The sequence below is a fragment of the Hippocampus comes genome, unplaced genomic scaffold (genome assembly GCF_001891065.2).
Source record: "Hippocampus comes isolate QL1 unplaced genomic scaffold, H_comes_QL1_v1.1 scaffold67, whole genome shotgun sequence".
Lineage (NCBI taxonomy): Eukaryota > Metazoa > Chordata > Actinopteri > Syngnathiformes > Syngnathidae > Hippocampus > Hippocampus comes.
In genome coordinates this window covers 2,160,142-2,174,670 of record NW_017805221.1, presented here as the reverse complement: position 1 = coordinate 2,174,670, position 14,529 = coordinate 2,160,142, and the positions used below count along the sequence as shown (strand labels likewise).

General features: G+C 42.9%; 1 protein-coding gene and 1 long non-coding RNA gene across 3 annotated transcripts; one reads left to right on the top strand and one right to left on the bottom strand.

Moving 5' to 3' along the window:
• Nucleotides 1-238: 238 nt before the first annotated feature.
• lpcat3 (lysophosphatidylcholine acyltransferase 3) lies at nt 239-13,039 on the bottom strand. 2 transcript variants are annotated; one of them, XM_019869118.1, is made up of 13 exons: nt 12,706-13,039; nt 10,838-10,945; nt 8,340-8,449; nt 7,254-7,347; nt 7,030-7,067; nt 5,229-5,407; nt 5,039-5,147; nt 4,859-4,945; nt 4,232-4,395; nt 3,624-3,771; nt 3,222-3,377; nt 2,179-2,309; nt 239-1,678 (listed from the first exon to the last, which is right to left on the bottom strand). In XM_019869118.1, exons 1-12 carry the CDS (start codon nt 12,836-12,838, stop codon nt 2,190-2,192), a joined length of 1,446 nt encoding a protein of 481 aa, XP_019724677.1. In that variant the 5' UTR covers nt 12,839-13,039; the 3' UTR covers nt 239-1,678; nt 2,179-2,189. The 2 variants fall into 2 exon arrangements, with proteins under 2 accessions (XP_019724677.1, XP_019724679.1); XM_019869120.1 differs by having other exon boundaries at nt 8,340-8,446; nt 12,706-13,038.
• LOC109515377 (uncharacterized) lies at nt 5,579-6,885 on the top strand. Its single transcript, XR_002168176.1, has 2 exons — nt 5,579-5,682; nt 6,809-6,885. It is a non-coding gene; the product is annotated as an uncharacterized LOC109515377 (long non-coding RNA).
• Nucleotides 13,040-14,529: the final 1,490 nt, after the last annotated feature.

The window sequence follows — 14,529 nt, the reverse complement described above, 5'->3', positions numbered from 1 at the left end:
TTGTGTTGCGTAAAAATGTGCATTTAAGATAATCAATTCATTTCCTCGACACACACACGTACACACACACACACGCATACATGCATTAAACTGCAAAATGACGTCATAGCAGAAGAAGACAACAGGACCAGCTCAGTTTTGAAATGCAGCACTTTTTTAAATTACTCAGCATTAGAAAATCGTATTTTAAAAAAAAAAATCACATTTTCCCCCATGGGTCCGTCCCATTTTTTTTTAATATAAAAAAGATTTTTTTTGAACATTTGGTAGGAATAAGGCATAAAAGAAACAGGAAACCCTTGAAATCGCCATTAATCATGGTCATGGGGATGTTTAAAAAATTGACAGGCAGATGCTAGAGGCAGTTTGCAGAGTAGGATGACGATGAGATGCATCCCCAGTTGAGGCAGCACAGGTGACGCACACAATGTTCCTCAGCAGCTGCTTCATAATGAGATAACTGCCACCCCCACCCCCTTAAAAAACGAGGAGACTTAAAATAACAACACAACTGCTCCTTTTCATTTACGAACAAAACAGCTGAAGGAAGTGGCAACGCTGAACTCAGTGAAAGAACATCCATAGACTGGAGCAAGTGACAAGAGTGATTACCTTATTACAAACTATAAAATATTGCCATTGAATTATAAAATCAAGTCTTTTTGTTTCAAACACAAATTACAAGCAAATGTAAAACAGCAAAAACATTCATGAACACAAGGCCATGTTGAGTCGGTTGTGTTTGTGTCTGTATAGTAGCTCACAGAAATGAGGACACCCCTCACATTTTATATTAGCAAATCTGAAAAAATGACACTTCACTACGATGAAAAGTAGGTGACACGATGGGTATTTTCACTGAGGAGTGTACTCACTTTTGTTGTTGTTGTTGTTATAGACAATGACTGTCTTTACTTATTTTGAAGACGCATTAAATTGACAACAACAAAAGTTGATGATTTATTTTGTGGGGACAGCAAATGTACACTGCTTGTACACTGACTAACTTTACCAAGTAGCAAAGTGCCATTTCTTTCATGTTGTCCCATGAATTGAAATCATAAAATATTGCCAAAATGTGAGGGGAGCCCTGACTTTTGTAAGCTACCGTGTGCGTGCGAATCGCAGCGCTGGTATCTTGATCTCACAAATCAACAGGCATCGTTTGTTCTTGCAAGCGCGCAGCAGCAGCAGCAGTGTTTTATTGTTACATTCCAAAATCGCACTGACGCCTCGCTTCCACCTCACGTGAAGCTTTGCTGCTGCCGCGGTAGTTTGGAGACAGCGAACTTAAGAATCATGAAGAAAAAAATAATAATAATAATAATAAATAAAAAATTAAACTAAAGTTATTGGCCAACGACAGGCTCCGAACCCGTGACTGCTGAGTGCAAATAGTGTATTCCAGAGGATTAAAAATAAGAATTCAATCGTGAAGTTGCCCCTGACGGGTTCCCCAGTTAGCCCGTGTGGCACAATGGTCGTTTTTCCTGTAAACATTTCTCAAAAAATGTTTATAAAAACGTCCTTACTTTTTACACAAAATATATAGAGATTTATTTTCACATGGAAATATGTGTGTGTGTGTATATATATAATACACACATTTAAAGGCCTTAAAATATTTTCTTTTCCGCTCCTTTTGAAAGTCACAGTTCCCTTCAGTGGAGATTTTGACCTGCAAAGGAAGCAGAGAGACACTTGAACATCTTTTTTTTTTTTTTTTTTTTAAGCTAGTTAACGTGCTCCAAAACAACAACTCTGTGAGCCAAGTAAAAAATCTTTCAGAACATTTGGATAGCGTCCGGCAGGCTACTAGTCATGACATGCCTACTCGCTTGGGCTTGTACTACTCGTAAGGTTCAATTGTGTACTTGTAGGCCCAAAACGGCATAAGTAGTGGGGGAAAAAAACAAAAAACAAAAAAAAAAGAAAAAGAGGTAAAATAGTTCTATTACTGGTCTGAATTGTTTTATGAGTAAGAGTGTACTAGTACATGGACCTTGAGCTGGATGTAGACTAAATGCTCCAACAGGTTTCCATCCTGCAGATGTGAAGCTACGTACTGAACGACATCCAGCTTGTGTGATGCGCAGTGTTTCCAATGCATGTGTAGAAAAACTCTTCTTCGAATTTTTGAGGACAAACTCTCCACCATGTAGTGCGGCGTCTGCGTACCGAGCCGTCGTTTAATCCTGCTTTTGCGAGCTGCGTTCCTTCTTAGGCACCAGCGCCTTCCTCAGGTAGGGCACGATTAAATACGCTACAAGGAAGAAGACGTGACCGCAAAAGTACACCGAGAAGTACACCTGCAACACAAAAAGCAGAGATAGCCATCGTCAGGACGTACAAATGCAGAACGGTCGGGGGAAACATAAAAAGACAAACCGAAATGGCATTCGTTGAGACGTCGCAACTCCTCTCAGATGATCGGAACTTTGGTACTCAAAGCGCCTCACATTGTTACCTCGCTGAGCGACAGATGACGCAGCATCACGGTTCAGTATCTTTCTCATGTACACTTTGACGTGGTCGCACAGGTCGGGGATCAAACCCCAACTTCTGGGTACCATTGATCCATGCCTCCCCCAGATTGTCTTTCTACATGTGTTGCTGCACTGTTTTGAGTTCAATCTGCATACGGCGCTGCGACATCGATGCAACAGTATTTTGTGTCAGCATTATGCAGGTAGACTAAAAAGCTACAATATACATGAAAGCATCACTGAATTAAACACAAATCAAATTTGCAACAGTTAAAACTTGCGCTATAGTCCAACATATTAGAATGAAACTTGTATCAGCCAGTTTAAACTTTTTTAAAAAATCCAGTATACATTTTTTCCTTTTCAAGTACAGTAGATTTTTTAAGGACAGTTCAGTTGTATTTAACGTTTAAGTACATTACAATAGACTGCATTTACTCTTTGGTAACTGTTTGTTTATAAACATTTAAGTCAATCTTTTATTGTGAAAATATGCATCTTTTATTTCTTTTATTCTTTTAACATTCCGGTTATAATATCGTAGTGAGTATTTTACTTTTCAGGGTGGCCTAAATACTTAAAATAAATAAATAAATAAATAAAAAAGAAACCCACAACTGCAGATGTGAAGAAGTATTGCGATAAGACTCCTTTTTTTCCATAGCACAACTCAAGTCAACTTTTGGTCCGAATGTCTGGATCCTTCTTGTCTGTACACGACGGTTCGCAACGCACCTTGAGCCATTTGTCGTAGAAGAAGATGCAGAAGGGCACCAGCGCATAGCCCATGAAGAGCCAGTGAATGATCTGCTGGATGATGTAGATGAGAGGCAAAAGTGGCCCATTGGACAAACGACTCAGCATTGGACTGTCCCGCACCAAGGCCTGATACTGTCACAGCAGAAACACACACCGGGATTTTTTTTTCTCCTCTTAAAGTGGGTCGCTTGCCAAATTAAGACGAGAGTCAATATTTAATATTAGCCGCATTTAACAGTGTGATGCATTGGATCAATACGCTTGAGTCGCTCGAGAATAAGACGCACAAGTCTCATCATTAATACGCTGTGCGGGGTTTCAATGAGGCAAACACGGGGGAATGATGACTTGAAAGGTCTGAGATAAGAATGACGATACCTGTCGCTCAACAGTGATGATGAAGAACTCCATGGAGAAGCACATGAGGTACCCCGAGTGAAGACCGTGCCATAAAGTCAAGAAGAGCAGAGTGGACACATGGGAGAGCGTTTTGTTGCCCAAGAACTTCAGCCGCTTGAACACATGCCTGGAAGACCCAAAATAGAAACGACGGTCATGAAAACGCTAACCGCTTCAGATATATTTCAATCCTAAAGCTTAATACTTCTTTCTACACTCTCGTTTTGGTTAAACCACACCATGAATGTGACAAGTCTCTTGGGCTGACCGCCGCCCCTCCCCCATTTTGTCCTTTTTTACTGCCGCTTCTCCTCTCCCCTCCTCTCCTGTTTGAGTTGGGCGACGTGTTAAGGAGCAAAGTGAGGCTTTTGCTTCCACTGATTGGGTGAAAATCACTTTTACCTGCAGTGCTTTATTTCATTAAATCATGGTGGGCAACTGAAATGACAGAAGGGGCCACAGTTTTTCATCAGCACTACTGGTGGGGGTCGGGGGGGCACATAGGACCACACATTTCTGAACCAGATGTACGACAAAATGCCATTTCACGTTCCAGTTGACGTTTCTCTTCTGGGTGCCGCACTGACCTGGCGGCCCAGGCGTTGGTGTTGATGTTAAAGGAGGCGATGGTCCCCCCAAAGAGCGGCGTGGTCTCGAAGAGCCACACCTTGACGTTGGCGCAAGCGTCCCACTGGTGCTGGCCCTCCCTCATGCCGTTGTAGCCCAACCCGGCCAAGATGCAGACGCCCTCCTGCAAACGCATCATCGTCACGGTCACATTTGGTGAGTACCATATTTTGGGCACTAGAAGACGTTTGCTTGTCTCACGAAGGTAAGCCATTTTAAACTAAAAAGAAGAACTTTTCTGGAGTCAGACGCAGAATTTCTGAATCCAACTGGAACTCGCTCTCGGCCGTCAATACAATTAGGGAGCAGAGATTTGGGAGCGAGTTGTCAAGTAGCACCTGATTCTAAGTCCCAGGACGAACTAGCCAAACTATGAAACAAAACAGTCTACGGTACATCCTTTTTATTGGATAGCGATGAATGTTCAGAGCGCTTGAAATTAATGAATATTTTGGTGTCCCGCCCCTATTTTGTGATGTGCTCGGCCCAACTTTTTGTGAGAATTGTTGCATTGACTTTGCAATGGCAAAGATTTTTGATACAAGTCTTGTAGTCGGTGTCATAGGCAGATGGTCATTCACACTTACCGCTATGAGCCAGCAGCAGACATATTTATACAATATGATTTTGGCCCAAATCATAATGAATAAGCAGCGAAACCAGAATGGGTGAGCCTGCGGAGAAAACACAAAAGTGACACAAGACTCGGGGCCACTCCCGCCTCCACCCCCGAGGGCCTCAAATGGCAATGCCAATACAGTACTCACGTCATACTCATCCGTCAAGTAGTAGCTCTCTTGGAAATGAGGACTAAATATTGCAAATATGACCAGACAGAGAAAACCCAGAGAGAATCTCTTCGCAGCCGGTACGACACTAGGAGGAGGACAAAACATGAAAAGATGATGGGAAGGGCAAGCTACGCCATCCGCTGAAAGGGTGAGCTGACTTCTTTACCTGTTTGGAGGCTTTCCCGGGCTGTCGCTGAGTTCCCCCGCCACCAGCTTCTGGTAGCTGCGCAGCGTGAACTGCGGGCCCACCAGGAAGCCGCCGTAGAAGTAAGAGAAACCGAGCACCTCCAGCAGCGAGGGCACGCGCGGCAGGGCGGCGCTCTTCTGCTGCGCGCTGAGCTCCGCCTAAGCGGTGAGCGTCGCACATGAGCAGAGAAAATATTTGGATGGACATTTGGATTTCAGCTGGGGGAGGAATCACAAAGCCAAAAGTGCCCGCAATTGCAAAATGGCTGCGTGAAATCCGCATTCATTGCCTATTTGTGTTTGCTGAGCATTTGCAAAACATTATACTCTTGTTTGTATTTATGTTGCCCACAACGTCCACCTGTTCTAGTGACGGCTTCTTACAACACACATAAAACGAGCCCGAGAGAGATCGTTTCAAAACTTTTCCCGCCGTTTTTCATTCGTTTTGAGAAAGCGGGTCACAATAAACAATTGAAAGCATGCGGTTGCACAAGCACGCACGCCCTCTCACAACAGGCTGTGTTCAGAATGAAGCAATCACTCTCAAAGTTCATGTTCAAAGGGAGTCAGCATCCACCTGCCACCATGACAGGGGAACACCATACCTGCAGTGAAGCTACAACAGACAAAGGATCACCTTTCCAAGTTTTTGTTTTGCGGACCCCCTGAGATAGCCCTGCCCCACCCCATTACCCCCACCCTCCCCAAAGGATAAAAGTCTAGTTCCGCCACTGGCCGCGCCCATTTAGTTTTACTTTGAATGTGGTTGCTTCATTCTGAACGCATTCTGATCCCAGTTGCGGGAGGGCGTGCACACTTGTGCAGCCACATTACTTCAGTTATTTCTCAAATATTCAATTCATACCCCTTCTCCACCGCCCCCCCCAAAAAAAAAAAAAAAACAACACAACAATTTCGTGCTGGTTCAGCACCAAGGCCAGTGCTGTGCTTCGTTGGTGCTTAACAAGTTCTTATGAAGAAAGTGTGTGGTTTTTCCATAGAGCCAAGTAGGAGCTACGTCATTGTGAAGGGTCCAAACTTCACTGCTTACGTCGACGTTTACCCAAGACCGCCCACGCTATTAATAATAATAACAATAATAATAATAATAATCCGATGTTAGCATCTGCTAGGCAACTTAGCATAACATCGATTATACTTTTATGTCGTATTTAACAGTCAGGGACATACAATCCGCAAACCCTTCGAACTTTCTTCATCGTTGGAGATGATCACGAGGCTAGCTGCGAGTCGGAGATCGCGCGCTATTTGGGCACAGCCGCCATCGCTCCTCTGCTGGGACACAGTTGTGCCGGGGGTTCACCGCTCAAAACACCGCGTGTCCAGGGTGTCAGTCCTCTACAGCTGCGATCGTCATGATCATGACGTAGTTGGTGCCAGAGTCCGGCCAACAAATAATTGTGGCTAGCTTAAGCGCCGGTTTCAAGCACCAGAGCTCGAGCCAATTTCGGTGGTGGAAAAACAAAGAACTGGTGCTAAAGCGGACACCGGCTCGGAACGAGCACTCGCACAAACGCGGTGGAAAAGGGCCACGAGCTGTACAAGTTAGAGGGCACGTGAATGGCGGGTAAAGTTTTGAAGCAATTTCTCCTGGTCTCATTTATTCACAATCGCAAAAATCTGGCATTGGTTCTCCTCCCGGCTAAATTAATGTTTAGCATTGCAGGTCTACCAAGTGCAGTGGCCGGTGAGTGCATGTGGAGAAGACAAACACAAAAGCAGAAAAAAAAAAGAAGCAACGACATCAACCAACTCACTGGTTCTTTCCCGCCGTCATAGTAATCAAATGCCAAACCTGGAATCAGAAAGCGTAAAAAGGGGCGTAAGGAACCGTGTTAGGGTGGCTAATGAATGAAATCATGACCTTTAAGCAAGGAGGGCCGGCGTGCGCAAGCGGTTAATGGCCGTGATAAAGCGCAGATAAGACGACGGTCGTAAAACAGAAAGCGCAGACGCCTGCTTTGACCAAAGGAGGGTATACCAATCAGTTTGAGCGTGAGGACGCAGTGAGGCATCGTCCACTTGATGTCGTACTCCTCCGTCGCTGTGAAGTAATAGCCTGCCAGCAGGTATAACTGTAAGAGGGGGAAAAAAAAAGGAATTTCCATAAACATTCCCTGTTCGTAAGAACAACTGGGAAACAAAACAGCACGGTAGCGAAATAGGTTAACGCAAATGTGAGGACAAAAAAATAAAAAATAAATTGGAACTGAGCACATATTCAAAACATCAACATTTTACAAATACGGTATGTTAATGTACATTCGCTCACGACAAGAGGAACGACGGGTTATTCATTAACACGCGATAGAGATTATTAGGGTGGAAAAGGAACATCGAGCAAGGACCGGAGAAATGACGGAGAAGAAAATGAGGACTTTCACCCTCGAAAACTCGACGGACAAACGCCTTGGGACGCCTCTTCGCTCATTTATCTCGTCGAAAAGCAGAGATTAGGAAATCATCTCCTGGGACGCTAATATGAAAAAGAGCACTTGGTGTACAGCGCGCAGTGATTAATTTTAGAGGTGGTGGACCCGCTATGATGCACTCAGCAATTCGTTGACTTTTGAAAATACATTTCAGCTTTTCCACTTCTTTTTTTCAAATTGTTAAAATGAGATTTCAATACGACCCTTAAAATGCTCATACAGGGTCATGCTCAACCGACAATATAAGCGTGCGGAATGTGGGAAAATGATTGAGTGCAGAATAGGGCTTGGGAAATTTTTGATTTCCCTCTATATATATTTTTTTTTAACTTTTATTTCAGAGAAACACATATGCCCAAGTGACCACAACATTCTAGCAGCACAAATGCATGACATAAATCATGCGGAATCACAACAGCAGAGTTGTACTTAGCAACAGTAGCATTTATTTCTAGAATGGTTGCTCGTAGGTATATTTATAAACGTGGGCAAGACATTTGAAGTAGTGTTTTAATTTTTCTACATTTAGGAGCAGTGGTCATGATTTTTGGCTGTGCACCGCTTGTGTTTGAGGGGGAAAAAAAACAACTAACGAATAAAGAAGACGCAGCCCCCCCCCCGTGAGGATGCCTCACCATTTGAAAGCTGAAGCTGCTGAGGATGGCCGTTACCGTCCTTCCCATGAGCCTCAGCATCAGGAACTGCACAAGGATGCATACTGCCGAGTGATAGATCTGGGAACCTGTCAGGGGTGGGGGGGCACAGATCAATCGGACTCGCTCGACTCAATGTGCTTCGCTTACTTCTACGAGTGATGGGTGAGTGCGGCAGCGGACACACTTCATTGGTGCGACAAGCTTCCAAGTCTTATTACACAAAGAGGAGAGATTAAGCAACAGACCTGCTGTGAGATCCAAAGAGCAGCCACCAAAAAAATAATAATAATAAGGGGGAGGGGGAAAAAAGAGAAAATGCATCAATCTGAAAAAGTCAACACATCCTTTCCAAAGGCACTACACAAGTTTTTTTTTTTAACTTCTATTTTTTGGGGGGAAGGGTGGCGGGGTGACGCCATCACAGAGAGGCACCGTGGTTAGTAAAGAGGAAATATCAGGCCATGAAACAGGAATGGGAATGTATTGCGACACAGATGGAACAAAGCCACACTTGGCAGTTGATGGTAAAAGTTCCGATCAAATGAGAGCCAACTGCGATAAACAAGCGTGCCAATTCCTGTCTGCCGTCTGATGCAAATTTGCCACGTCATCAGCCATTCGGTCAAAACACGCAAACTTTGTTCAGGCTGCTCAGCACAAAAGCAAAGCATGGTCTGCTGATTTTTTTTTTTTTTTAACCTGGCCAACCAAGCATTTTTATTTTCAATAGTCGTGTAATATTTGCTGCTAGCTATTTCGACCGAAAAGTTGTTTCATTAAAATGGATTTATACATGTTCAGGTTAGAGTGTCATATTTTTTTCTTATCTAGTAGTATATTACATTGATTAAATACAATTCAGTTAAGTTTTAAAACTGGCCCCCTCCCCCAAACCTTTATTCCGTTACAGTTTTTTTAATACCGGTAACTTCTATTTAATAAATTTTATTTGATTCAATTATTGAAGTAACCTTTCTTTTTCACTTTTTTTGGTTAGTTTTCCTATATTTGAGCATGTGTTAATATTTAATGTGACAGTGGCTTCAATAATCTGAAATATACTTTTTCGGAATAACACCTGCCTCATTTAAAAAAAAAAAAAAAACACGACACAATTAGATTTCAGTGTTGGCCATGATGGGTTGACATTTATTTTGACATTTTTTGAGGTGATACTTGGTGGAAAATGTTTGCTGGATAAACTATTTGACATATTTTGCATACACTTTTTCACAGTTTTTTTAAGCTACGAAGGACCTGCACCATGTTAAAAAAATAAAATCTAAAATGGCCCTTGAGCAAAAATGCGAGGAATGCATTGGAGCTGTACAGAGGTATGAAAATGAATGGCAGCTGTATAGAAAACATGGCCCACATATGTGGGGGGGGATGACTCACATGAAATGCAATTATTGTATTTTGCTTTTGTTTGATTCCCTTCACTTGCATCTTCATCCACAAATGGGGTTACTGCAAGCAGCCGGAGGAGTTTTTCCCTCCATAAATAACTGAATTTGTTGAAAAACCTTTCAACTCGCACTCAACCGAGACTGCTTTGCATGCAAATACGACACAAATGCACACCGGTGCCCTGAGGGCGCTGAGCCACCGCTACGAGAACCGGCAAGATCAGCCTGTGGAAATGTTCGTTCCAAATCTCGCATGCAAAAACAAACCAAAAAAAGGGCAAAAGTGCATCAACAGACGCTCTCATGAGCCCGGAGATATTCTCAAGAAAGAGGTGAGAAAATCCACCAAAGAGACGCAAGTGGTGATAAAAGTTGTGTGTGGTCTCCACAGATTAGCATATGGAGCGCACTCATGCAACCACTGCTGGCCCGAGCAGAATTTTATTTGGGTCCTCCCTACCCCACCCCCCCAAAAAAAACATGCTCGCACTTTGTGGTGGGCTGGTCGTGACCAGGGCGTCTTGAGCAGTTGCTTCGTCTGCTGCTGGCCCTCAGAAAAAAATGTTCACTCAAAGAGTTGACATTGGAGGAAAATTGGGCACACAATTGGCTGTTAAGCTCTCCGGGACAGCGGATGGGTTCAACATAAAAACCACAAAATGGGTGCTAATGACCGTGTAGTTCAGCGAGGGAACGCAAAAACGTCCTTGACTTTTCACATAAAGCATTTCAGGTATCTTCATTTTTTTTTCTCTAAATTAGCCCTCAGTATAGTTTCCAGTAAGTTGTAAGTGTTTGTGCGATTCAAATCCCCATTGAGAGTGCGCACAGCTTCCCCTGAACTCTCACTGGCTTTTATTTTGAAGGTGGCCCACCGAGTGGCATGACGGCTAGCTTGACTTGTCTTTTCGACCTTGATTAATGAACTTGATAATTTGCTGTTACCCACCGGCAAACCCCCCCCCCCCACACACACACACACACACTTAAACCACTGGATAGACCTGCTGTCATCCGCACGGGCACAGGACAAGCTTGTAAACCTCTGTAAACCGCTTTTCATCTCACCAAAGTTAAACGTGGCAAGAGCCAGTCCAGAGAACGTGTGGAACAGGTGGATAACGGTGGCCGACTGGTGGAACAAGAAACTCCGGTAGATCAATGCAAAGGGATATCCTGCAGGAGAGAGACAGTGGAGGAAATAAGATAAGATAAGATAAGAAAACCTTTATTAGTCTCGCAATGGAGAAATTCCCAATTCACAGCAGCAAAGTTATGAATGGAAGTAGAACAACAAAATATAGGAGCTGCATGAAAATATCAACGCCGGCGACGACAAAATGACAGTGACAGTTTCATGACATCCAATACAAGTTGATTCGGTTTTGAAAAGCTCATCTTCAAATATAAAAGTCAGCCGAAAAAGAGATCCGGTGTGTAAACGACCAGAAAGGTGAGCTAAATATAGTTTTATTCGTCTCTTAAACCTCAGCCACTATTTCTTCTTTCCAAATGTGCGAGGCATTTGTCATTTCAAATTCAATTCTATTACTTCTTCAAACAACAAAGTGAAATGGCACGACTGTCTGTTTTATGTGTTGTGATGTATTGTTTTGTCATTTTATGTTAAGTGTTCTTTGATAGCGGCGTGGGCACCCGCAGCGGCTCCTCTTGTTTTCTGTTGTCTGTTTAAGAGGGAGGAAATTTCATCTGTGATGTATGTACATTTGACAAAAAAGTTGTACTTGACTTGACAAGGACAGCATTCAAATAAATATTTGTTTCTTTACATCAAATAATGAAGTGCTTCCTCTTGGAAAATGTCCCTTTTGTCAAAACATGTACGGAAACACAATCCTCAATACATTAGCGTTTTAAATATTCAACAATTTAACACAAAAGGAGCGGCCAAACTGCATTGCTCGGTTCGTCAATACGTACGAGCACGAGTAATGCCCGCTTCTCATCTCCAGTTTAACAGGTGGAGCAAGGAAACCTTGGCAAAATATTATTTAATATTATTTGGAAGCACATAACTTGAGTCAAAAGTTTCCCACATTGCTGCTTTTGCAATGTCTAAATGGACACTGTGTCTTTGTTGTTAGTGCAAGCAGCGCATGTCAGCCCGGACGTGCTTTGAACTAGAGAAGGCCTTTAAATTGACAAATCAACTTTAATTATAACCGATAAAACGGATTCATCACCCAGTCACTCTTTTTCTAATTTCGGCTTTTAAAGAGGTGTTTGCCTTCAGACCACTAGGTTATGCAAGAGCCATTAAGCAACAAACAAGGACGGGGAACATGCAGACTATCAGATTTAGAGCCAGTATGTTGCCTTGTGACCTTGCTGGCCTCGACGTGTGTCAGGGCAAAGTTCAGAGGAAAACCCATACATAACACAGAACATTACATACATATTGGCATTCATCCACACAGTTCCATGTCAAGCCATACTGTCGGACGTAAATGCTACAAATTACAGTTACAGTTGCACAATGTTGACCCGAGAAGGTGTTTCGCTCGTGCAACCTTATAAAGTAATTATTGGACGCCTTACACACGACGAAACTGTTATTTCGACCACTTAATTTCAAACGAACGTTGTCCCCAAAGTGACGAGATGACACACAGTAAATCGCTGCTCAAAAGTTGTTTGATCGTTAGCTTCGTTTAAAAAGCAAAATTAACCGGCAATGCCCCCTCACGTTTTGACGTGTTTATAAAAACGCTTTATGGACAAGCACAATACTGTACTTAACATAACGGGCTCGTTTGTACTTGGGTAAACTCAGTTTGAAACTGTCACAACAGTGCATGAAGACGTTATGTTGACAGTTCCACGCAACAACACAGTCACTGCTCTGGTAAAAAAAACCTAAATGATTTCTCAACCAGCGCTGGTATTAACCCGAATTATTAAAATGAAGAACTTACCGACCAAAATTGACAATATTAGACGAACAGCGGGTTCGGAAGAACCCAAAGAGTCCGAAAGATTCTCCAGCCAGGGAAGCGCCATCTTTACTGTGGGCGGAAACGTCTCTACGCGAGGGGTCACTGAACTCATCCACACGCTCTCTCAGACACGCATGCACTCACGCATACACACACACACACGAGCGCGCGCACAGAGTCAAGATAGACTACGTTGCGTGTGAACCCGCAGAGGTTTGGCCCCCTCCGACCTCTCAAAAATGGACCATTCTGCCTCCTTCGACGTCGTCTCATCAAGCGAGCCAGTTGGGGCAACGTCAAGTGACGTGCTTATTAATATAGAGCTAGCGAGCAGGAGCTCATTGGGTGAGAAAAAGAGTCCATCATCCCCAGCCAATCATGGAGCGTGTTCTTATGAATATTAATAAGTAGTCCCCTCAAACGAATGGTTCCACAGTGTTCAATCATATTGTGTCGTCACAGATGTTTGCATTTTTTTCACCCGGTACAATGATTTTTTTTAACTATGAGGGCGTACAAAATACTGTGGGAAAGGATCATTAGGCGAAGTAAGCGTGCCTCCAAGTGGCTAGACTCAAGAACACAGAATATTGCCATCCAGCATATATTGACAGTGATTGTCATCGTAAGCATTCACTTCCGTGTTTCTTTAAGCTGTTGCCAGCAATTATGGGTTTCACAATCTAACAATGTACACGATATGACTCTTTCAGTGACAATCCCCAGCTTCCCCATTTTCGTATAACAGCGACATTGCACCCCAATTCTATTAAGAAGTCGACATAACCAATGACATCAGTAGCGACATTTTTATCTTAAACCAAGTGGTGGGCTTCTCTTTAAGAGAAACCTTCTAGACAAATATCTAAAGAGTTTCACATTCCTAAATTTTTTAGGGTCAACTGTACTGGTTATATTACTTTGTAGCCATTGCTTTTGGTCACGGTGTCGTCCAAGTCTCATTCCACCCCTCACGCCCCCACCTTGAAATTGTCCAAATAATTAACATCGTAAATCTCAAACGACTACTACGTTATAAATTGTGGTGGTTTGATCTTAAAACATTGACGGTAGTCTACTAATTATTCAGATTTAACTCCAAATCGACCAATCGGCTGTGTGGGCGACGGCGAGAGAGCCAATCAAATGGCGAAACTTTTGTACATCGTTCTTTTTTTTTTTTAACTTATGTTTTGACTTAAATCATTTGGCCCACGGTGGACTTCACTAGATACTGACTGTTTAATTTGAGGGCAGTCAACATTTGGAAAACGAAGGATGTTTCCTGTTGACATACAATACTTCATGTTGCGTCCAGACACTGGCAAACCGAGGTACCGGGTTGCATTTTAGGTTAATCACTGTACTGCGCGGACGTGGAATCAGATGGGAGCCTTTTTCCACGTTGCAGAGCGGGCTAGTCTTTGAGAACGTCCTGGAGAAACATCTAAAGATCTTCAATTCCTTAATAATACCGTCACTTCTGTTATTATCCCATTAAAGACAGAGCTTTTGGTCACAGTGTCGTTTTTTCCCCTGTTTCCCAAGTGTTGAATATCCACATGTGAGGAAATAAGAAATACGTATATTTACATACATTAACTGCATTATTGATAAATTGTGGTTTGAATTTCATTATTTAACTTGAAGTTGGTGAATCGGTTTCAACACGGTGGGTGGGATGACGGCGAAAAAGCCAATTGAGTGACGTAACATCGCAAAATAGTACCGTATGACTTTTTTGAATTTGTCATTTGACTCAATTTTTTTTTTTTTTTTTATAAATGCGAGATCGACTCTACT